The sequence below is a fragment of the Bombus vosnesenskii genome, unplaced genomic scaffold (assembly GCF_011952255.1).
Source record: "Bombus vosnesenskii isolate JDL3184/JDL3185 unplaced genomic scaffold, Bvos_JDL3184-5_v1.1 scf7180000016272, whole genome shotgun sequence".
NCBI classification, from domain to species: domain Eukaryota; kingdom Metazoa; phylum Arthropoda; class Insecta; order Hymenoptera; family Apidae; genus Bombus; species Bombus vosnesenskii.
Window position 1 is genome coordinate 71,336 of NW_022884341.1, and position 25,768 is coordinate 97,103.

General features: G+C 35.6%; 2 protein-coding genes across 7 annotated transcripts in view; both read left to right on the plus strand.

Annotated features, from left to right (window-relative positions):
- The window catches only part of LOC117242252 (metabotropic glutamate receptor), a 33,289-nt gene extending 25,840 nt beyond the window's left edge, over positions 1 to 7,449 (plus strand). For all 6 annotated transcript variants that reach the window (XM_033508771.1, XM_033508776.1, XM_033508774.1 and 3 more), the window contains one exon: positions 4,746 to 7,449. In XM_033508771.1, coding sequence (XP_033364662.1) covers positions 4,746 to 4,891 — 146 coding nt within the window. In that variant the 3' untranslated portion in view covers positions 4,892 to 7,449. The remainder of the gene's footprint in view (positions 1 to 4,745) is intronic.
- A 1,129-nt stretch (positions 7,450 to 8,578) lies between these two features.
- LOC117242247 (lipoamide acyltransferase component of branched-chain alpha-keto acid dehydrogenase complex, mitochondrial) lies at positions 8,579 to 25,685 on the plus strand. The gene is made up of 5 exons (XM_033508767.1): positions 8,579 to 8,909; positions 19,556 to 19,680; positions 19,969 to 20,515; positions 21,393 to 21,788; positions 22,196 to 25,685. Exons 1-5 carry the CDS (start codon positions 8,871 to 8,873, stop codon positions 22,430 to 22,432), a joined length of 1,344 nt encoding a protein of 447 aa, XP_033364658.1. The 5' UTR covers positions 8,579 to 8,870; the 3' UTR covers positions 22,433 to 25,685.
- Positions 25,686 to 25,768: the final 83 nt, after the last annotated feature.

The following is a 25,768-nucleotide window of genomic DNA, read 5'->3' on the forward strand; positions in this document are numbered from 1 at the left end:
TCGCCAGGGATTCTCGAGATGTAAATTTCGTTTCGACGACTCTCGATCGAGGGAAAGATCGACGCGTAGTTCCAATTTTCTGCATTATGTTTCATCCGTCATCGTCGAGGTACTCGAGTTCCTCTGGTAGAAGAAGATGGGAAACTGGTGTGCAGAAAGAATCGCAAACAGTCGGTGCTTGACGCTAATTTCCTTCCTCGCGTCAGCATCGCGTTTACATATTGGAATATCAGCTTGGGAAATTTTACGGCCGATTCGGTTCGCCCGAAGGGGAAGACAAAATAGGCAGAAAGAAGTCAGAGAGCTGAAGGAACTCTCGCGCAAGTATTTAATACGAAATTACGTACGTCATCTTGCCTAAGTGACCATAATATTTCCCGGCTATGATACTTAACGTGAATCCGATTGCCAGTGGTGGATCGACTCTCGTTCAATTTCCGTATGGAAATCGATTCTCCCATTACCACTGTCTATTGTAATTACGGACTAGTTACACAGCCGGACGGCACGGTACGGCGTGTAATCACTGGGGATTATGGCCGGGGAAACGATAATGGCCGGAATTGTTCATGCTACGCTAAATTATTAAGTTAATTCTTGGATCTAGCGCAGTCACTTACATTTATCTTTGCCTCTCGGAATATTTTCAAACTTGCCACCTAAGGTAGCAAGAGATAAAACAAGGTTGAAAGGGAGAGAATTTTAGCCGTTCAGTACCTCTTCCATTAGTTAGAGGGTCTCGTCGGTAGTGCGGAGATGTGAAAGTTTCATGGAATTCAGGTGAGGTAATCATCCATCGAGTCCAGTGATCTTCGGGAAAGTTTAATTAGAATCTTGCTTAGCAGTGTAACTACCAAACCCGTAAAAATGGTAATGGGTTTCGAATTACTAAAAACTTGTATGTACAATTTGAAAACATTTATTTTTAAAAAGATGTTTTCAAAGCTTCCTTACAATTAGCCTTTTACATAACGGCTTGCGGCTGCGTCTGTCTAAGCTTAATCTTCGCTATCAGTCTCCTAGTTAATCGTATGATCGGGAAAAGTCATTTCGTCGCGACATGGTACACATAGTACTTCTGTGGTTGCAATTTACGTAGAATTTCGTGAGAATCGTTAGGTGGTGATTTGTAACTGGCATTGATTGTTCTAGCCCTTTTGCTCTCCCTATATTTTACCGAATATTACGGGATAACAAAATTTCAAAATATTTAAGCGATGAGCGTTTCGCAGTCCGCGTTGAAAATTCGCTGGGAAATTTCGTTAGATCGTATTTAATAATTTCATAAGCGTACGCATGCATTTTCACATAAGTGTTAGGATACCAACTAATCTCTTAAAGAATACGATAATTGATCTAAATTATTTTAATTGGTTTAGATTAATTGGTTAGAATTTTGTATTTGTATAAATGAATTAACGTAATCCTTAAACTGTGGGTGTTCCATGCCCGGGCTATACATGATATACATGATATACATATATTTCGACCGGATTGTATTTCTCGCAAGATAGTAGGTAAAAAATATTTTCCCCCGCCTAAAAAGAAGTTATTGGGTAGGGAAACCTATGTTTACAAGGGCAGATATCTGCGTCAGTTTATCATCGAACAACGGTGATGTGGAACCTACAGAGGATACAGAATATCCCCGTATACATTTTGTGTAGGTAAATCACAGGCTTCTGTCCTGTTTTAGCTGCGGACAATAGTTTTGTTGATAAATTTATATTGTGATTAAATTTACGTATAAATTATTACAATTATTATTTATGTTTTTGCATCAGTTTTTATAATAAAGTGTTTCTATTTGAAGACTAAATATTTTTCATTTAACCCAGATACCTTTAAAAATTAGGGGTATTCAGGCCGTAAAGTTAACTATTTAATTTTAATCAACAGGTGCAACGTATTTTTTGTTTATCAAAGTATGATCCTTAAACTGTAATTTTCCGGTTTCTTTTACTGTATAAAATTTTGTACTTCATTGTATTTCGCATGTTTTACTTTGTATTCTTTACGATATGACTTATCTAAATACATTATTTGATAAATGTTTTATAATAACCTTAATTTAGAAAGTTTCAGGATGTCATATCAATATTTTTGAACTCTTTTAACAAGTATTAGCTACTGAAGGATCCATCGAAAAGATCTACGTCTACAATTTGAGGATATCGTAAAAACGTTTAGAGTCTAAGGGTTAAATTATGATACCTTTAAACCATACATGAGATATACGAAAATTTCTACATGACCTCAAGTTCCAAATCCCATTATAATTCTTAAAAGTTCTAATTTAAGGATTTATCAGATTTACTTTCCTTCTTTGCAAGTGCCCTAATATGATAACATAGAAAGGAATATCCATCCATGGTGCTAGCACTATATGGATTAGCACGTCGAATGCGTTAATTTAGAAATATTCTGGCGATTTTATTGGACATTCTGACGTTACTAAAGTGAGATTCCTGATTTTGTAGCCAAAGAAGACAGAAAACTAGTCCTTGATGGTCTCTGGCTGGTTCTCATACAACCTAAAATCAAGGCTGCTTCTTGCTAGATCGATCAGTCGGAATGTATTATTAACTGCGTATTAATTATCCGTTCGTTACCGGAGGAGCCGAAACACGCAGTTAATATTGCATAAAGAGAAATACGCTATTACTGCAATCGAACCTCTTAGCGCTAATTACGATCGACATTTTTCGCTCTCCAAGCAGAGCTGAACTCGTCCTTGTTCGCACCATCGACTAGTATCAACGCCAGGGAATAACAACGTTTCTCTCTTCTCTCTTTTTTTTATCTCTCGTATTTTTTTGCTTCTGCCTTTTAACTCTTTTCCGTCACAATCTTTCTTAACCTTTTTTTAACCGCGAACAATCGATACGTCACGCTACTCTTGTTTCACGTGTCTGAACCGATACGACCGTAATTTTAGACATTTTTCCTCTTTATCCTGGACCATTTTAGCACCTCCTTCGACATCGCACCAATCTTTAATAGCTTTTCCTCCTTTTCTCGGTTTTTTCCTCTCGACCTTTTTACTCTTTTCCCATGGAAGGTTTTTGCTCAATAGTTAAATCGCTTGTTTATTCTTTTTCTATTTTTCTTTTTTTTAATATCAAACAGGAGGCTGAGTGAAAATATGGAAAAATACAAGAGCATTTTTTTTAAAAACGAGATGGATACAAGACATGATACGTAACATCCGTATTTGGGCTTTAAATATACCTTAGCCTAAATGATTTTTCTCATATTAACTCATCAAGATACACGCAGAGATTTGACGCGTTCAACGAATCAAAATTTTTGTTAGTATTTCCGATATCCACTGTGTGATCATCATAGAGTGTTCCTTCCCAAACACTACATTTAATAGTACATTTCAGTGGATTTGGTAATTCTAGTGTTAACGAGTTAAAAAGGAGATACCTATAACGTATCATTTGTACCAGTTTTCCTTTGAATTTCACAATTTTAATTATTCGCAAAGAAGTTATTTCTTTGAAGCAACATAGATATAAATTAGTCACGAGAAAAAGTAAAGAAGGTTTCCAGATAGTCACTGCCCAAATATCAATTCCAATTAAAGCAGTTTAAGTCGAATGATCGTAGGAGGTTTGGTGGCGGGCACAATGGCCGGCACTGACGTTTGTTCTTTCCAACTCCGAGTTAAGTTTCAAACTAATAGTGGAAATTTTCATTTCCGAGCGCTGTTCCAGGAAGTTTAAACTGCTTCCCTGAAAGCCAGCCCACACGACCCAGACTTTCATTGCGCCTATTGCAAAATATCTGAACTTTCCCTAATTATACAACACTACGTCGTTGTTCTTCGCGAAATTAGCGCAATTTTCACAAACAACTCGTCAATTCCAACTTACCTCGTCGTTTTCTCTTTCCTTTCTTTTTTCTCCCCTTTTTTGCTTTTTCATGCAACGACGTGAACGCTTTATTCGTGTTAATCGCGTGCAATTGCGAGTAGTACTCGACGAATCAAACGCAGGATTTATGAAAAATGGGAAGTTCGTTTAAAATGAATTAACTACTTAAATAGCGTTTTCCATCTTTAAAACGAATGGTAGAGGAGCGAGACGTTAATGGGGCTTTAACGGTCAATAAATTTTACACCAGCTGTCGTAACATCCTCCTGTGAAAACGATATTCAACTTAATAACTCTGACCGATCGTAAATGGCATTCCATCCTCCCATTAAAACCTTCCTTGTCCCCTTTCAGAAGCCCCATCAACCAAATTGCCAAGTACCTCGTGTACAATCACTCGAAGTGACGTACATTGGTACATATTGTAGCAAATTAAATTTTCGAGAAGCGAAACTAATTGATATAGTGACACCTAAAGTTATACGACACCTAATTTTACAAAATTTCATGCGATCTATACAACATTTGACATTGGTGGTACAATCGTTTCATATATGTTGTTTTACATAGTTTTATAAAACTATACAATATAATCTGGAAAAAGCTTCATACGTCGAGATGCCAAATTGAATAAATTGCGTTAAAAGCTTTAGCTTTTTGGTATTACTAACATTATTTGTAATATTTTTAATATTAAATTTCGTCCATTTTGTATAAAAAAAAAAATACATACACAAGGCAAATATAGAGCTATATTTATATTTAAAGAAATATGTATAGAGTTTTTTCAGAAAACTTCTTAATTATACAAAGAGCTTCTGATATATTATGAATTATAATCGTAGTATGATCTATACATTTCAGACACGGGATGTGAACTAACCAGCGAGAGCATGCCTCTCCAGAGTGCACTGACGGCCGCGGTACAGACGTCTGTAGGCGTGACGGAGATCTCCCTAGCGTCGAACACATCGAGCAAAACTAATAACGAGCAAGTAGCGCAGCTGTAGAGAAGCGGGCTGTAATTCAGATTTGAGGAAACCCGGCATTCTGGCGGCCGGCCAACCGTTAAGACCTCCGAGTCCGCTGAAGGAGGACCACGACACGTGTGAATAGTGCGAATTCGTGCTAATAAGAAAAGTATGTATTTCGAATACGGTGAAAAAGTTGCACGGCAAAAAAGCAGTCGTGCAAAGCGGACGAAAATAATGTGCGTGCGTGTGCGTATGTGTGTGTGTGTGGGTGTGTGTGAGATAAGGGAGTGACGGGAAAAGTCACTAGAGCCGGCTTAACGAAGGCACTTCCGATTCTTCCTTCTGTGCGCACTGCTGGTTCCTACGATACGCCTTCGATCCTCCACGGCCATGAGCAAGCTCGACTTCCTTGCACGTAGATTCATCGTACGATTAAAAATCAGGGATCTTGGATCCCAAGAGTGGAGATAACGCGAAGAGAAGAAAGAAAGACATGAAAGAAAAACGCCGTGACTACGTCGTATGTACATACGCTTAGATTACTCTGTTTATTACTCGTGCACGAAGTGTACGATATTACAAGATATGCTAACATCGCGATATATATGGAGAACTGTTTATAAGCGTTATTACGAAAACCTGCGTTGCATATTATTCGACACAAATATCGGTACTGTCGCTGTCGTCTTCATTCGTTCGTTATATCGAGATCATTCGTATCGCGATCGCTGTTGTCGTTATTGTTACTGTTAAAACGGTTATCTTTGTGAATAATATATATGAACGATATACGTACACAGGCACGTATACGGATATTTATATTATATGCCAATATAGGTATAGTACACACGCGATCTGACTGGCATGAGTTTGAAAGTCTAAATATGATTAGTCTCGGCAACGAGATCGAACGAATCGGAAGTCAGCATCGTTGACGACAGCTAGAGGAGAATTCGCGGAAAGAATTCGAATAGCGGAGAATATCCCAACAATTATCATCCACAGACGAATGAATTTTACAATGTTTGTATCTGTTATTGGTTTAACGAGCTGACTAATTGGTACAATTAAAGCGGCGCGTTCGGCCGCGTATCGACGATTAAATTCGATTACGATTAATAATGATGCGATCGAATAGAGTTTTCTCTCTGGTATTTAGCCGAGTATTTAACCGAGACTACGCTAAATGCTAAATCGTTGGAGTATCTGCATGCGCACACTCGTGCGTATGGGTAACTCGTGCCAGGAATTACTCTGTCGGAAAGGGTTTGCTCACGCATATGTAATTAGCTTGTTCGAGTAATCGACGTTCATTGTCCACGTTCTTCCCACATAGATCGTTGACGAAGTAAAGGAGAAAATATTTACATTCCGTGAGATGTATATATATATATGTATGTATATATGTATATATATATTATATATATACTATTACATAAAGTACTCGCGTACATACAGTCACATACATATACAAATAAACACACAAATACAGTTCTATCGTTGCACGAGATATTATGTGTTTCTTTTCGGCACACGATTACGTAAGTTGTTCATTTTCCTCGCAACTAGCTGCAATTAATTCGGGAAGATCGTTCGTTATAGTTGGAAACGAAACCAAATTTCCATTAAAAGAATATCTTTCGTTTTCGAATTACTTCCCGCATTTTTTGTATGGATTTGAGTTCCTAAAGGACATGAAATTGTTTCGATTACGAGCTAGATCGTTCCCTTAAGATTGTTATTATTTTTTTATTATTAGCGAGTAATTGATATCTTTAACGAGTTGAACGTTTCAAATGTTTATTTCTGTTGTTTATTATAATCGTAAAGCGTTCGGATCGCAAATATGGAATTACCAGCAGTCAATAAAAAGGAGCGTAAAAGAAGTGCAATTCCATAGTCTGCCGTACGACACTTTAGAACAATAACTGGAGTACAGAGAGAACAAGGGTGACAAAGGGAAAGAGGATATGAAAGAGAAGAAGAAAGGGACAGGAAAATGACGATGACAGGGAAAGATGAATGGCGGAAAATTTTGAAACTAGGCCGACTACGCGATGCGTGGATTCAATATATATTTCCTCCATGAATAGTAGACAATAAATAAATCGCTATAAGGCGAACTTCAACCTGGTTCGATCAATATCAGGATTTACACTCGACCTGTTCGATTAACAACACCACGATTTCGTTCTCTGAGGCGACTAGTGGCATTTAGTTTTTTGCTGGAGGCATGTAACGCAGGAAACAGAAAAGACGACTATTGAATCGTATGAGAAATCTCGAAGACTATAATTCCAAAATTCATTTAACGATCTGCAAAGATCGAACTATTGATAAGAAAAATCGAGATATAGAGAAAGTTAGATTGTTGCACTTGTAATTATAATCTTCGACGATTATACGCACGAATGAAAGCACGATTGTTACGAACGAACAAAATTTTGTCGTTATTAAGAAGGAGAATGTAAGGAAAGATTGACACGATGGGGAATTATAGTTCGAATGAATACGATGCATCATACAAAAAAGATAACTTTGTATCTTTTATTATAACACCGATCATTGAAATAGATTTTCCCCGTCAAAAGGAATTCTGGCATTTTATTATTCGCTCTACTTGAACATATCTCCTCCCTCTCCCCAATTACTAATAAAACAAAAATTAATTAAAATTTAATTGCGAGTCCGTGTTAATGTAAGAAAATATTCATCACTTGATAGAAGCCCAATTAAACGTATCATCAATCTCAATTCCAATCCCTGCGTTAAAATTGACAAACTCGTGTATTAAACTCATAATCAGCAACAAAATATATATTATGTATAATAATTTCGATACAGTTTTAATATAATTAAAAAAATCCCTACGCACGGATCCCATGAAAAAAGTGTTGCGTTCATTTCGTGACTTATAGAAATATAAGCTAATTTTGATAACTGATAAATTAGCAATGCAACGATAATCAAATTGTCGCCTCGTTTTGCCTTTGATTAATCGAGTATCTATAACATTTGGTATCTTAATAACATTCGTGGTAGCGATGAACTTCTAATCTCAATTCCGAAGAGATTAAAAATTTGTTATATTGTAAAAATTCAAATCGGCGAATTCGTCGAAAAATTGTCTCTTCGTAGATTTTTACGGAAACTTTAGTCTATTTGTAGTAACAGTATATGAATATTACTAAAGTGTATAGATTAGCAACTACAAACAGCGCTCACTACATTTTTATCAACCGGAATCACCGGATTATAATACCAAATTACCTGTTAATACAGTCACCTCGACTTCACTTATAACACGAATATAAGTTCATGCTGTATATAAATTATTATACAAAAATTGTTTTATATTCAAACGCATCTTATTATCGGGTGACCCGTGAATATTCATGACCCATATTCCATGTAAAGCCAAATTTTTTTAGACAACGAGAAGACGCCAGAAATATCCACCGAGATCACCGAAACAGAATATCTACGACACAATGTTCCGATATTCGATTTCGTACGAACGTGTCTTTGTTCGTGGTGCAATTCAAGTAATAATTATATTTCAAAATATAATCGTTGATTATCTCCTCATTTCAGGATGCAAATTCGATGTGCATTATATTTAAATACCATTAAATTTGTGTAAAATAACGAATACATCTTCTTCGATGAGTTTCGGTGGTTTCAAATCGACGAAGAGACGAAGAACAGAAACACGAAAAGTGCTGAAACAAGTTGAAACTTTCAACAATTGTACAGTGGAGAAACGCAATAAAACACAATCTTTAACGAAACAATTGTTCTTCGTCGGTATTACTCATACGTTGCGTAACTTCTTCCGGACACGCGAACGAAAACATATTTCGAAGACTACTACCGAAGACAAACGATAACATCGTGAAAGATCTACATGCCAGTACAGTTGTGTCATTATCAACGACTCCACGCTTTTTCGGCAGCTGAAACATCTTTCGAAAGGAAATTTCGATTGCTCTCGAAACGGTGAAGATTGTTTACAATGGCCTTCACCCGGAGACTGACAGTCACGGCACTTCTGGTAAGGGGACATTATTCATTTAAAGCAATAGATGGTAAACATAATAAATAGCTAATTATATTGCGTGGAGATCGTGGCGGATACCATCGTACAATCTCGGTTATTCTCGGAAATTTTCGTCTGCGTGTTCACACAATATAATCTGACACTCGCGTTTACTCGACGAAAAGGATAAGAGGTTATCGCGCATAAAATGCCTACATCACTGGCCACTACATGCATAATCATTACACTATACATACATATAATATACGTACAGTTGCTCACAAAAGTATTTGAACATTTATCATAGAAAACTTTTATGTGTATATTGTACGTATTATATAGGAATCAATCTAGAAATTTATAGGTATAGAGGATACAAGATATTTACTACAAACATACAGTACGACACAAAAGTATTGTTCTATAAGATCTTGATATAAAATTTCTTGGCATTGAATGTACCAACTTTTTTGTGACTGTTGAACTTTTGAGTACTTTCTCCAGATCTTGCTTAGAGATAATATGATGCGTTTTAATGCTTTTGAGTGAGGGAGTCGTTAATATATACAGTGTATTAAAAATCATCCATTGCTTAGCAATGTAAAGTTTGTGTGTGGGATCATTATCCTGTTGAAAATAATAATCTTGTTCTAAATTTCATTTTTCCTCACTTTTACTTTAAAATATTTAAATAATCATATTTATCCATGACATTTTCAATAGAAACAAGCTCTCATACACCAGAAGAGCTCACACACCTCCATACAATTACCCCATCACCCCAGGATTAACGACTTGAACAATTTTTTTTCATTTACTTCAGTATTCGGTTCTGGCTAAACTGAAAACCCGTCGATCACATTGAAAAGTATTAAATTTGCTTTCGTCTGAAAATTTTGTCCCAGAATACTGTATTTTCGTATTTCGGTTTTCGTCTTGCAATTTTTTATTCATATCCACCAATTTTGAGTGCTCTTCGAATTGTTATGGGGTGTATTTCTGTGTTAGATTCGTTTTTTACTATTTCAGCTATTTCCAAGCTATTTATGTAGTTTTAAATTCCTTTTTTGTTATATTGCCTATGCTTCTGTTTTCTTAATTTGTAAGCTCCCAAGGACGATCGCTTGGTGTGGCATTTGTTAGGCCTCTTTTGCCAAGATATTGTTTAAATTACACTTCTTACGGTAAAACATCTTCTGTTAGTAATTTTTCCTATTTCGAAATAAGATTTTTCTTGCTTATATAAATTTTATACAATCTCTGCTTCAGCAATTATTGTTTCTTTTGTTTTACTTCCCATTATTTACGCTTTTTCTTGTTCTGCGAAACATTCTTAGTAGGTTTAAAAAATAACGATCAATTTGAATGGGGAAATTTCCCACGACATAACAAGTGTCCAAACGTTAAAAATGGTTAGGTAGAATACAGATAGTAACAAATTTTTCAAGTGTACCAATACTTTTGTCCCGGTAAAATCTTTTTGTGTATTTTACCTTTATGCGTATTTTATTTTGTTTCTTTTAATCTAATATTAAAATTATTTTTTAAATTTATGATTCTAGGTATACTTAAACTTTATGGATGACAGTTATATTTTACAGATTTACTTTACAGATTTACAAAAAATTTTATACAAAACTTCAGGCTATGTCAATATTTTTGTTTGGCACTGTATATTTCATTAAAAATTAGTATACTGTGTGAATAGTGAATAGTCATATTAAATGTAGCGGCACATGAGTTAGAGGACAATTCAAATCATGTTGTTTTACCTCAGAGTATCAAGATCGTTAGGATACACGTAATGTAAAAATAAATAAACTCCGGGCAAAACAATGTCGCCGCTACGTACAACCGTCGAACAAACGCGAATTTGAATTTTCCGACTCTCCCCCGACCAGTATAAATAAACCGACACGATCGCAAGCGAGTGAGTTATCTATCGAGTTATCGGCGAATTATCTAGAGTTATCGAGCAGCATTTACGAGTATCTATCGAGCATTTATCGAGTATTTATCAGCGATCTTATTTTGCAACCTATACACTGTACGAGCGTCTCAACGACATTATTTATATTTATTTATTTATTTAATTTAAATATATTTGACGGGTTGCAACAACAAGTTCTCATTATCCTAACTACCAATCCTCTACAAGTCCTCTACATTGGTGACCCCGACGTGATCTGAACACGGAAACTTCTCATATAATTTCCTAAATATCCTAATTATATATAAATATATATAATTGATATTAAAGATTCTCCTACTAAATTTTAACACTCATTAATATAATCGATAATTGATTGCTTAAATACTTTTGCGATTTCTGTGAAATATATACTTACGCTAAATATCTTTTAGCTTTCATTCATGTTTCCAAATGTGTTCCTAACTTTACCAATATTATCACGATGGTTGAGTCTCATTACAATGTTACATTTACATTTACAAAATATTTCTAGAAGTGTTTAAATACTTTCGAACTACTATATATTCCGTTTTTTTATACATTTTTCTGTATAATAATAGTTTTCGTAATTTTCTAACTATTATGGAACACGATTTATTTTATAAATATAATGAACGTATTCTATATGAGTCACCGGTGACAACACTTTTCTTATATTTTCCATATTTTTTAATGCAATCTGTCCGAGAAAACATTTGACAGATTACGGTAGTCGTTGGGATTGCTGGCACTTGAATGGTCATCTCCATCGAGATGCCATTACAAATTGTCAATATATGTACGTCGTATATACACACATATATCGTCTACATACATGTCGGATTAATATTGGAATTTTGGGCGTTTGACGAACCTTCACTCGAATTTGCCATCGTGGTTATAACTGATATTTATTGGCACAAATGTGACTATCACAAGAGGCCACAAGTAATTGCGGCGATCGGATGGTCGAGATGTCGATGACAATGAATTCAGGTTCGATAGCGAATCCACGCCCAACGGGACGACGAATGCGATGTGATACACGATCCTGGTGTCACTCAGCGTGCAAGTAGCACTCCTCTGAATAGACTCAATCGCAGTCCAAGTGAAACTGTCCTTATATAGTCCTCTCCCCACCTCTCGGGTCAATCTTTGTTTTTAAGGAGAGCTATATAATTATTCCATACCTCTGTTAGGTACACGCGACCCTTTATGTCACTTCGAGCCCAACCCATCGTCATAAACCTTGAGCACCCAGAATCGAATTAGAACATTACAACTATTTCTTAGTTTCATTACTTAAGTGTAGCTATAGTAAAAGTCTGGACTAGGGTATTGGGGTTTTCCCCAACATTCCAAAAGGGAGGTCCCGATGTCCTTTCGTCTCCGACACGGCTATCCTGACTATCACACGTCCTCGGGTGTAACTGAAATATTGGGTTTTCCAAACATTAGACTCAATACAACTAACGTTATTTACAATTTAACTAAATGTCCGAATAAGCCAAGGGTCCAGTTCAGCAACAAAACTTTGTTCGGAGGTTTGATAGCAAAAGGAATAAAAGAAAACAAAATTAGTAACATTATGATTAGTATTCAAGGTGCTAGTTGCATCCTGTGGGTTATCAACCGGATCGTAATGACATGATGGTGTCACGTAAAATTGATACTTGGAGTGTGAGAGAAAAGAAGGCTGAATCGTAACCCAACTATTAATTTTCTTTTATCGAACTTTATTATAAATTTTAACACTTACAATAATAGAACTGAACCGGAGAAAGGGGTTGTACAAGAACAGACGTACAAGAAGTCTCGGTTTGTATACGTTTTGGTTTGAGGATGTTGAGGGGGCTCGGTATAGGTTATGATGTGGAGAAGTGTCCGAAGGACGTCGCACTAAGGTGCGTCACAGACTTGGTGTAGGCCATGATGATAAGGTGGTGATGTGTCCAAACATCATGTGTCTCAGGAGTTGATGTCTTATCTCTGATGTAGGTTGAGATATGATTGATGTCACAATGGACTATTCTCAATTTCGTACCCAGTGAATCTTACTTTTCTAGATCACATTACCACTTTGAGCTTATGTGAATACACTATGCTAGATGTTATGGCCATAGTGCTAATGATACCCAAACTAAATTCGATAATTGTATTGATCTTGCATCTGATTTCTTTGGACCACATGATCATCCGTAAGCGTATGTGAACCATTATGCTCGATCTTACATATCCATCCATATGTGAATTACATATCCAAGATAAGGCCACCGATGTTTGTTTTTAGGAAAGAATATTTTAAAAAATCGAAAGAAAATCCGACGTTTGTGAGGGTATTTAACACTAGGTCGAACTTCGAAATGAAATATCTCAAAAACTATAGCACCAATTTTAACCATTTTGCATCGTAAATTAATCATTTCATCTAAAGAATTTATACACAAAATTATTTTTTCCTATGCTTTCTAATCTTTGAAATCTGTATGTAGTATACCTATCTCTACGGGAGCCGTCAAATTGACGGGTAAACGAAAATACACATTTTTCTCTAAAAAATCGATTTATTCAAATTAAGTCTGAAAGGAACAATATTAGGCTTCACATTTAAATAAATTATTGATAAATAAAGTCTTTTTTTAAATTATCACTAAAAAAATAACAATAACATTAACGGTACAGGGTAATCATATCTATTAAGCACATTTTTTGCAAATATATTGAATGTTGTTTGTGCATTTTCCGCATACGATCTTTTTGCAATATATACAATAATTATTACATCTATTTTTTTTTTTTTGCAACAACCCACTTGGCAACTTTTTCGCACTTCTGACTTTGAAAGTGACAGAAGCGAAGCGTCTGATCTTTGGCAAATGTTCTTATTTTCCCCACCTAATTCCTCGGCTAAACAAAATATGAATTCCTTTCTGAATAATTTCGATCTGGTTCATTCTTTATATAATATTCACCCGTTTATCGCTGCCAAATCCAAAATATTGAAAAAGACTTGAGGGGGCCATCGGAAACTCCCTGCTTTCACACTATATTTGCGTGTCATTTGATCAACGACGTTCACACCAAACTTTGTTTTATTGTAAAAAGCAATGGCTTCTGGAACACGTTTATAATTATCTTCTATTCGTGCACCTGTATGTTTGGTGCTTAGAAGGAGGACTTTTACTTTAGGTTTACTTTTACACACAGTATAAGTGTGCAATTTTCTGATTTATATAAATCTGAGGAAAACAAAGTCATCTTGTCCTCTTTTTCTTTCGCTGGTTTTGCCAGTTCTCTTTTATTCGACCGGATGGTCCCAACCAAAGTTGTTTTTTGTGTTAGCAATTTTTTAGCTAGCGAGATGCTTGCAAAGAAATTGTCTGTCGTTATATTTCTGCCTTGTAAATATGGTTCGGCTAATTTTAGTGTTATAAACTCGCTCAACGGTAGTGTTAATACAATGTGTAGTCTTTCTAAAACTTGGTCTATCGAGTTGGCCATAATTAAAACATATTCCAGATAAACAACAACGTACGAATAAGCGAGGTCACCTAAGGCCTTAAGAATGGCCCTCTGAAAAACGGATGATGCATTTTTCAACACAAACGGTATCATTATACACTCGTATTGTCCATCGGGGTAACAAATGCTGTATATTCTGTAGGATTAGAATGAATAGGGATTTGGCGAAATCCACTGGCCCTTTTTTTTTTTTTTTTTTCGTGGAGGAAACCTTCATAGGCGCCCCGCGCCCTCCGGGGAGAGGGCGCTGGGTAGTGCCGGATTCGTACCGGCTAAAATCTCCACGGTGGCCTGTCCTGACGCCTGAGTCGAGATGCACCCGGGATCTCTCCCGAATTACTACCGGTTACCCCCGGGCGTCTATCTCTCCTTTTGTCGAAGGGAGGCGTCCTGCTCTTCTTGGACCGCTGGGGGGGACCACGCCCCCTAGCGCCTCGCTCCTGCTACGTCATCCTGGGGACCCCGTCCCCTGACGCCTCTTCCTGGTTCTTCGCGCTCCTACGGTGGCCGCGGCGGCGCCGGTAGCGGCGTCGCGCCCCTGCGGCGCGTTGTGTTCCTCGGGCGCTGCGATGTCCTGGACGGATCGCGAGCTCGCTCCCGGTTTCTTTCCGCCCGCTCCTTCGCCAGCATGACCTGCTCGCAGTAGGCGCGGATGGCGGCGAATTCCTGGCGCCCTCTGAGCATGGCCGCGACGACCGCTTCGGGGGCTAAGCTCTCGCCGATTTCGAGCCGTAGGACGCGTCGTGGTTCCGCCCACGCCGGACAGAACTCCAGCGTGTGTTGCGCCGTGTCCTCCTCTTCCTTGCAGAAATCCACTGGCCGCAATAAAAGATAAAGGATATCGATCCGCGACCATATTTTTATTTAACTCTCAAAAATCTACACCTAATCTATCTGAGCTGTCTTTCTTCTTCACGAATAACATAGGGCTCGCGAACGGTGAATTACTAAGCCTTATGATTTTTGCTTTAATTAATTCGTTTATTCTCTCACGTACTATTCTGCACTCTTCCTCGCTAAGTCTATACGGACTTCTTTGTACGGTGATTTAGGATCAAGTAATTGTATTTCTAAATGACCTGTATTTACGCGAGTACGTAGGAAACTCGTAACGAATGAATCTTTGAATTTTCGAAAAGAGAAATTAGTCAACTTCATTAACATCGATCTCGTTTTCAGCGGTTTTATTACAGGCATTAATCATTTTTGTTTTACACATAGCGGGGCTATTTTGTGTAATATTACGTCAAAACCTTGACTTAAAATTTCGTGATCAATCACGATATCATATTTTAAATAACTATCAGCAAGGACATGAAAGATTTATCTCCAATGTAAAACCACTAACACCTGCAATGGACAAGATTTGAGATGTACGTTTAGTACAAATATTTCTTATTTCTCGCATTACTACTATTGTTACGTCGCGTGAAATGGTCCGTGCGACGTCCTTCAGTGTCTGACCGCCGAGGCCCAAGCCCCATTCGGCAGACCCTCCATAAACCTAAGGCCCCACCATAAACTGAATCTTATTAGCTTGCAGGAACCTTTAATCCTGCAAATATTTTCGATTTATAACTGGTATTTAAAACAGTCCTTAAGTTTATTGCACGTTGGTGTCTAACGGAAAAGACGGTTTTTCCCATGCACAAGGTCACCCCCGAGCCACGTCGGTAGGAGGCTTCCTCCTCCAATCTTCACTTATTAATATTGGCTATAACGCTAGCGAAAAGTGTGAACAACGAATCCACGTCCTTGGTTCAAAAGACACACCCACTCCGAGCTTTCCTCCGTAATCACGTAAGAACGCACTTCACTTATTCTTCGTCGTTAGAATAGTCAACATGTCATTACCGGGTTTCTATCCTTAAATCAATCACTCACTTAGCTTATACATACGCCTCAGTGTAACTATCTTCTTTACAAAGTTGTTGGAAATATAAATTTCATAATCCTGTGAATCGCAGGTTATACCACCTCAACCACCCCTATTATCTCAACGGAAATCAGGGGATCGATCTATTCGCGGCGTCGATTATTATAATCGTAACAGGAATTTACGACTCTCGTTGACATGTTTCCTCGCGATTGCGTCTCCCCGCGATTGGCCGAAGATACAACTATATCAATCGTTCTTTTGCCAGAAAATCTCAAGACTACGGATTCTTTAATTAGTGAACACTCAGGTCCAAAATCAGAGTAAAATGAAAACGACTCACCCGGATGACTTGATCTACCAGTTGACGCTTCCACTACGTAGAAGTCGATTCGACGCTCGTTATTGAAATTATATTCAGGGCATTGCTTTGTAAAGGATTTTCCTTCATAAACAGATTGACAACTGCGCACCATGCAGCAGAGTCGGGGCCCGCGGTTTCAGGGTTAAAACGCGGTAGCGAAAAATTGTTAGGTTCTACACTCGATTTGTGCACTAGCGACTGAATTAACTCGCGCACGATGGTCGTAAGCTCTTGCACTGTTATAACCGGCACTGATTCCACTTCTGATGTCGGGTTAATGTTGGAATTTTACGCGTTTAACGAACCTTCACTCGAATTTGCCATCGTGGTTATAGCTGATATTTATTGGCACAAATGTGACTATTACAAGAGGCCACGAGTAATAGCGGCGATCGGATGGTCGAGGACAATGAATTGAGGTTCGATAACGAATCCACGGCCAACAGGACGACGAATGCGATGTGATACACGATCCTGGTGTCACTCAACGTGCAAGTATAGACTCAATCGCAGTCCAAGTGGAACTGCCCTTATATAGTCCTCTCCCCACCTCTCGGGCCAATCTTTGTTTTTAAGGAGAGCTATATAATTATTTCATACCTCTGTTAGGTACACGTCCCTCCCGTGACCGCGGCTACGTTCAGTGACCCTTTATGCCACTTCGAGCCCAAGCCCATCGTCATAAACCTTGGGCATCCATAATCAGATTAGAACATTACGGCTATTTCTTAGTTTTATTATTTAAGCGTAGCTATAGTAAAAGTCTGGACTAGGGTATTGAGGTTTTCCCCAACATTCCAAAAGGGAGGCCCCGATATCCTTTCGTCTTCGACATACATATATAGACACATACATATATATTACAATAATGATACTGATAGTTCTATATTGGAATTAGGTCACACGAATGTTTCTTCTTTAGTCTTCTACTAGTGTAAGCTTCGTACACTTTCGTTGTTAATTGGTTCATATGCACTGCATACAATTCTATTGTTGTACCTTTTTTTTGCAAAGTTCTGGTTCTCCTCCTACACTGTTGGAATTTTTAAGTCTTTTAAAATTTCTTCATTTTTATCATACTATGAGTCATTTACAACCGTTCTAAGGATAATCGCTTGTATCTTTAATATGTGACATCGCAGTAAATCGGTACGACATGGAATGCATTAAACAAATCAGAGGGTATATTTAGAGAACACAGAAAACTGCAAATATTTCGTACACCGTATCGGCCGATGTGTTTAATTGGCATGACGCAGGATTGGTTAGCAACCTTGTTATGTGCCGTTTATATTGGGATTGTTCAAGCTTTAGAGAGCCAATATATATGTTCTACTAGGGAACGTCACCACTTACGATACACTCCATTTTGCGGTCTTCGGACAAATTATACGGTAAAGGACTACTAAAGCAATAAACACTTAGCCGCGACGCAATAAATGAAATTAACACGTGACCTACCCGTCTGATCAAAGTTAGTGAAAGCGTTTTGTACCCGAATACGGAACGGAATTGATATAGAATTATAAGAGACTTCCGGTTTGGTTTCTATGCATTTTGATTTCGTCTCAAATATCGAATTGAGTATTTAATCTAATTAATCCAATAGAAGCTATCCTATAATTACGTAATCGTAAAAATTTAAAAAAAGAATTGTTTTGATTGGGCAGCTTCTACGGAATGCGTATAACGATTGGGCAATGTTTTCCCGCCAAATAAAGCAATTGCCTCGATGAATCGTTGATTGGGGCTAGGTTGTTACAAATATTTGTAATAGATACGGATTGGATAATATTGAAAGGCTTGACATACGTCATGATATAGTTTTTTTCAACTTCGACTTCAAAAAAGAAGTCGAAAATATAGAATAAAAATTTTTTTAAATTTTTCTTTCTTTTTTTAAATTTTTCCATCGAGACAATGATCTACAGTGAGATCCGTTATAACGAGACGTGATAAAGTGCACGCGTATCGAGCGATAATTCAAAGTCGATTTTCTCGAAAACAAAGCCTCAAACGAAAAATTGTTATTCTATATTTTCGACTTCTTTTTTCGCGTAGAATCACCCCCTTTCCGCTTGTACCACCAGTTACCAACCACCCTGTATATCATGATGTCGACAAATATGATAAATTGTATAATTCACTAATCACACTCATCGTTCTTCTGATTACATTATTCTTTTAACTCAATTAAGATTGAACTTGAGAAAATATTATCACAGGATATTAATCGATTCAATTCGAACATCGATTTAAATTTTTCAAAAAAGACTCGTAAGATATTATTGTAAGCGAATTTCAAGAGAATATAATCTATCATTCATATAAACGCATCTCGATTTATCCGAGATGCTGTGTTTATTCAGGATGGTAGAAAACGTACGAAATAGTCGGTTTCGTTCGCCCGTGTATACTAGGCATCACAGTCGCAAAACGTTGGGGCCCGTTAGCCAACGGCACCGCACAAAGGGAAGGCTTAATTTATGGCACCCTCAAGCGTTGACGCTTTCTCTTTCTACAACCGAGGGTGACGAAGGCCAAGTAATCGTTCCAGGCGTTCGAATTTCACATTTTTTTACATTATACTTTTACAATTAATTGCACAATTTGCATGTATGTATATTATTATATCCGATACTTTCACATAAGTTAAAACAAACTAAAAATGGCTACCGATACATCGCACAAATCGATTGTACAATCGTAATTAGATTAATCACATATCGATAATCGATAAATTTCCATTTTAACGCTCAAAATTTAAAGTATGACGTTATATTTTTAAAAATCGATGTTTCAATCTAAATATTTGATATGCAATTTTCTCGTCTCGACACTTCTAATATAAAATTTAAAATAAAGGATGGACGAAATCGTTCAGACAGAAGCAAGGATTTCTAAGTTATTGCTGACGAGTATACAAAGAAAAATCTATGTTTATTTAGGGTAGAAATGTACGCGATCAAAAATGTCGATTCTTCTCCGTAAGCTGCTTTCGCTGCGGGACCGTCGTCCCCTTCAAACTATCGGATATCGGAGAAGGAATTCGAGACGTCACGATAAAAGAGTGGTGAGCAAAACAAAGAATTTGCCGTTAACCAACATACACACGAAGCTTTCGCAATTGCCGATCATTTTCCCCCTCCACAGATTATCTTTTAATAATATATTACAGAATATATTATATATATGGAGTATATTATTGAAAAAAAAATGAAAAAATTGCATTCACATGAGAATACATAAACTAATCCTAACATACACATATACATAATATATGTCAGTCGATAACACTGCGTTTCGATCTAATGTACCGTAAAGATAATTAAATTCTGACTTGGTACATTCGAATGCATAGGTTCGTGAAACCAGGCGACCGGGTGTCTCAATTCGATAACATTTGTGAGGTTCAAAGCGACAAAGCATCTGTGACGATTACCAGCCGTTACGACGGATTAATTAAAGCCTTGCACTACAAGGTGGACGACGTAGCTCTGATAGGAGATTCATTGCTGGACATCGAACTAGATGGTGATAATGGGAACATGGAAGTTAAGACGACGATGATCTCTGACAAACAGCATCCGCAACAACAAACTATAAAAACCGATAACAAGCAGAGCGTTAAAGGTGACGAGGAAGACAGCGCAGTAAAATATGGGTTAGACAAGGCGCTAGCAACTCCTGCGGTCAGAAGAATAGCTATGGAGAATCATATTAAGCTAAAGGACGTCATTCCTACGGGCAAAGGTAATCGAATACTTAAAGAGGATATATTGACTCATTTGGAAAAAATGTCTACTAGCTCCGAGAAAAAAAGGGTCGAAGAAAAATCAACGGCGGAAACGGTGATACCGATAAAAGGCTATGCCAAGCATATGTGGAAAACGATGACGCAGTCTCTGGTAAGCTGGATTTCTCTATCGTTTCGAGAAAATATTACGCAAACAGAAATTTCAAAGATATGTATTTTGCTTTTTTTCTTTTATATTGAATGATATTATATTTTATTATTATTTTAATCGAGTTTATTTTCAATCTTATTTCGGGGAAATCTGCACAAAAAACAAAGTTAAAGATATAAATTATCTAACTTAAGTTGTTCGGATGTTATTATTAAAAATGAATTTTCTGCGAAAATGAAAAGAAGTTCAAGTAATGCCGTAACGAATGCATTAAGACTGCGAAATTAATAAGCGCAGTTTGCGTTAAAACGCACACCAGTCATAAATTGCAAGATTAGCAAAATTTTGTCTATCGCGTGTCCACGTGGTTGCAGTAACTAAATAAACGGCCAGTTAATCGATAATTGGTTTGCGGATTAAATAACCTGACAACCTTTTCATAGATAACAAGAAAAGAGAAGATAAATTTTTTATTTAATAATAGTAACAAGCGCACGAGTCTCGTTGCCCAGAAAAATTTCAATGTACTATGTTTGTAGTTGAAATGCGCGAATCACGACGATACCGACAACAGAAGTGCGTCGTCTAAAAGTGACGTTGACACACATGATTGATAGCGATCGATCGAATACGAGCATCTACTCGGCCCGAATTTCCTGTCAACCTTGACAGACGAAACACCGTTCAAACGGGAAAATACGGCCATTTTAATCGTCTCATCACCCAACCTCTTATCTTTCATGTTCAAATATGACGTGTACACGGTCTCCTATATGCTAACGTCGTTAATTCCATGTCCCAAATAAACGTCCAAAAATAAACATGTAATTAAACGAGTCCGCTGCGAAAAATTTACGAAACCAACACATGTTTACAGAGTATACCACATTTTGTGTACAGCGATGAGTGTAACGTTAACAGACTGATGGACTACCGAAACGAAGTGAAGGATTCGGTGAAAGAGCAAGGCGTTTCTTTAAGCTTGATGCCGTTTTTCATAAAAGCCGCATCTAGAGCATTAGAAAAGGTGCCACAGCTAAACGCCTGGCTTGATGAAGAAAATCAAACGTTACGTATTCAAAAGAGGCATAACATCGGTATTGCTATGGATACACCTGAGGGCTTAATTGTACCGAATATTAAAAATGTTCAGGATTTAGATATTATAGAGATCGCAAAGCAATTAAACCGTCTTCAAGAACTTGGAAGAAAATCTTCGATCCCGCCAAACGATTTATCGAATACAACGTTTTCACTGTCGAACATAGGTGTTGTAAGTATAGAAATTATTTCCAAATGGTGTTAAATTAGTAATGAATTGAAACATATCGATTATTAAATGATCAAACTGAATTACAAAACTATTTTAGATCGAAAGAATTCAATCTAGATTTAAACTATATCCAAATTGAATTTAAATCCGAAGACAGTCGTTATATAAATCACATAAAAGCCAAATTGATCGATTAGATTAAAGTTAATCGTTTGTTTCCCGAAAAATGAAACATTGATGATGTATTTTAGTACTAAAATTTCGAAATTTTTATAAAGTGGAGTTGATCAATTTGGCTTTGAGTAGTTTATATAACAAATTTCAAACAAACGATTTACGATTCATTATCCATTTGTTGATCATATGACATAGATTCAATTTAAAACAGATTCAATCGTCATTGACAGGTGGGCGGTACATATACAAAACCGGTGATTCTTCCTCCACAAATTGTGATCGGCGCGTTTGGAAGAGTGCAAAAATTACCACGCTTCGACGATAAAGGAAACGTAGAAGCCGCAAACATAATTTCCATTAGCTGGGCTGCCGATCATCGAATAGTGGATGGCGTCACAATGGCTAAGTATTCAAATCTCTGGAAACATTACATTGAAAACCCTGTATTTTTACTGTTAGGAGCGTGAAAATGTATTTTGAAGTAAGGATGTTTTTTTATGGGAATTTTTTATACGTAATAAGTTACGAATGATTAAAAAACTTTATACCATACTTGAATATTATCGATAAGGATTGATATGTAGAGTATAGTGAAGTGTTTAAACATTTTGTACGTAAATATTAATTTATTTATTGCTGCACAACCAACTAGGACTTTTTAAGAAAGGTAAAATATCTTTTTCTAACAAATTCAAAGTTTCATACAACTGTATGGTAGTCATTATATGATGACCAGTTAAACCACTGTGAGCATTTCTTGTACATTTAATCTATCATACATTGTAATACAAATTGTTTGAACAGATATTCCAAAAAAATATGTCAAGTAAGTGGTTGTACTAATTAATGTTGTCTTTTTAGTAACTTTTTTCTTCGACTTAATTGGAATATTATTCAATCAAATTATTGAAAGCATTGGTTAATCTTATAAAATGAAGAAATTATTAAAAACTAATATCGAATAAAATATTAATTGCAATGAAGATCTAAATAATGAATACAACCACTTGTACACTTATATATTTTCAATTTTTTATATATACAGTTTCATTTATCGCATTTTTAATCACACATTTTCCATACAATCAATACATTCCATTAAATGCCACTTAAATATTTGCTCAAAAAGTAGTCAGTCTGTTTAGTAGTTAGAGTAGTAGAAAAGATTGTATATGCATTTCATGGTCCAAAATTTTTTTTGACAATCAAAATTTCAATTTATGCTGCAGAAGACATTAATTGAGTATTTGAGCATAAAATAATATTTAAAATGAGATGTTATATCTTGCTAAAAAAGTATTAATACATATGCAAAATCCAGTTTGTACATTTGTTATGTATAAACAAATAGAATATTTATTGAAACATAAAGCATACAATAAATAAGCATTCTTTTCTATTATAAATCTTATACATAAAATTGATGTTAAAAAAATACACAAAATATTAATAAAAATACAAGTATTATCAGGCGAAAATATAATCCACCTTCGATTATACTTCTTACTTTCCAATATGACTAGGTATGCAGATTATTATTGATAATATAGTTAGTTCAAAAATTTAAATATCAAGCTGCTTTTATGTATACCTTATATATTATAGAACTACATGTACTCATAAAAAATAATCAAAACATATATAATTTTTACTAAGAATTGGGTATATAGTCATCTAAAATTACTTTCACAAAATACCTAAATCAAAAATAATCTGTTCTTTTTGTCAGTTTACTTCTAAAATATATCAAAATTCTACGTATTTCCCATAGAAGGTGTATTTCTTATTCAGTGAATAAGTATCACCGGTATTTCGCGAAACAAATCTTTCTGTAAGTATAACATTTTTTTTTATAATTCTTGATTCTGGAAGTTCTATGCTTCATTATAGTTTCAAATAATGTACTGAGATATTCAAAGCTCTGATAATTATAGAAGAGAACAATTCATATATATTTGAAGTTATGCTGAACATACACAAGCTCATGTATGTATAGTTTTCCACTGTATAGCTACCATATAAGTGTAATATCGTTTTAAGCGAGTTATTTAAAAAATTACTACAAAAATGAATATCAAAAAATATTTTGTATCGACTTTGAAAAACATCAAAAAAATATAGAAAGCAATAAAATCAAACAATACATATTTACTTAAACATATCTATAGAAATGCATAAACCATTTCTCCTAAATATCCTTATAACTAATGAAACTAATTCAAATGTAAAAAAATGTATAAATAAAGAGAATGTGCATAGTAATTGTTTTGTATATGCGAGGTAAAGTGAAGTGCAATATTGTTATCTTGCTATAAAAGTTCTGGGATACAAATAGTATACTATATTACAACTCATAACTTGACGTGAATAGTTCACTTGTGCTATACATCACCATACAACCTTTCTAAACATTTATCTCACAGCTCTACTCCATTTACATGAATAACTTTCTTTTTTTCTTTTTTCTTTTAATATAACTTCACTAACATAGAAAAGTAGTGTTTTATCTTATGATTTGGCATTATTATGCCATATTAATAACTGTTGTTCGAAAACAGTTCCTACAAGGTACATACATTTGTTCCTTTACATAGAATGAATGAAATATAATAATTCACAACCATAACAATAAAGATTTCATTTTATCAAACACTTAACAGCTGACTTTATGATAAGAGAATTGCTAGTATCTAATAAAACAAACTTATCAAAAACAATGGCAAGCAAAAATATATAAAATTGTTTGAAAAATGTAAATTTATATTTCTGATAAGTATCTTTTTATTAAAAAAGGAAGAAAAAAGAAAAAGAATCAAAACCAATAGTAACAAAACTATTAAAAACATAACCAATAAAATTACGGCACATAGAAGAACATTCCTTTTTTCTTTACATTAATAAGATTCTCACAGATATGTTTTTCAAATGAAATTAAAGTGTATCATTTTTTAAATACGAACTGTAAATAATACAAGCAAGTTAATTATGGAACTCTTTGTGCTTTTAAAGTCTATGCATTAGGATAAATTTGTAGAAAAACCATTTTTCTACATATACAAAATATGTACTTCACATGATATCTCACAAAAGAAGTGTCTGTAAGAATCTCGCCTAGTTGACAGAGATAATGTTTGTATATATAATATATATGCATAATATATATTCATTTTCATAGAATATTTTTTTAAATATATATGAGTAATAAATAGTATTTTGTTTCTGGCACATTGTCAGCTCTCTGCAAAGAGAACAAGTGAGTTGACACAAATATAATCAACGTCATAAAACAACACAAATATATGCATTCTTTTGGAGATAGAAATTCGGGAAGAAACTTATCATCTTATGATTGTTCACTAAATAGTTCCTATTTTACCTACTTATATAACCAAATAATATGAGTAAGCTGTGGATTGGCCCATGAAGGAATTTTTCTTAAAAATAGTTTTTTTATACATCACATTTCAAATACTTTTCCTCGTCCTAAATTGTGCAAAAGAACGCGTTTCTAATCTATGGTATAACCTAAGAATAGAATTCTTCCTCAAAATTATTTCTGTTTTTAAAAAGCTTAGTTCACAAGTTGTAACCACTGGAAGCCAGAAATATTTTCCTCAAATAAATACCATCACTCCCACCTTTGGTAACGCTGTTTCAGTCATTCAATTGCTTGACAGTATCAAAGGGAATATGATCTACTACCATGAAAACAAGCGTTCAGGAGAAACAAAATGGAACTTCCATTTCTTTTATGTATTTGTAAGTATATTGGTATATACTAATATTAGTTAAAGAAATATATA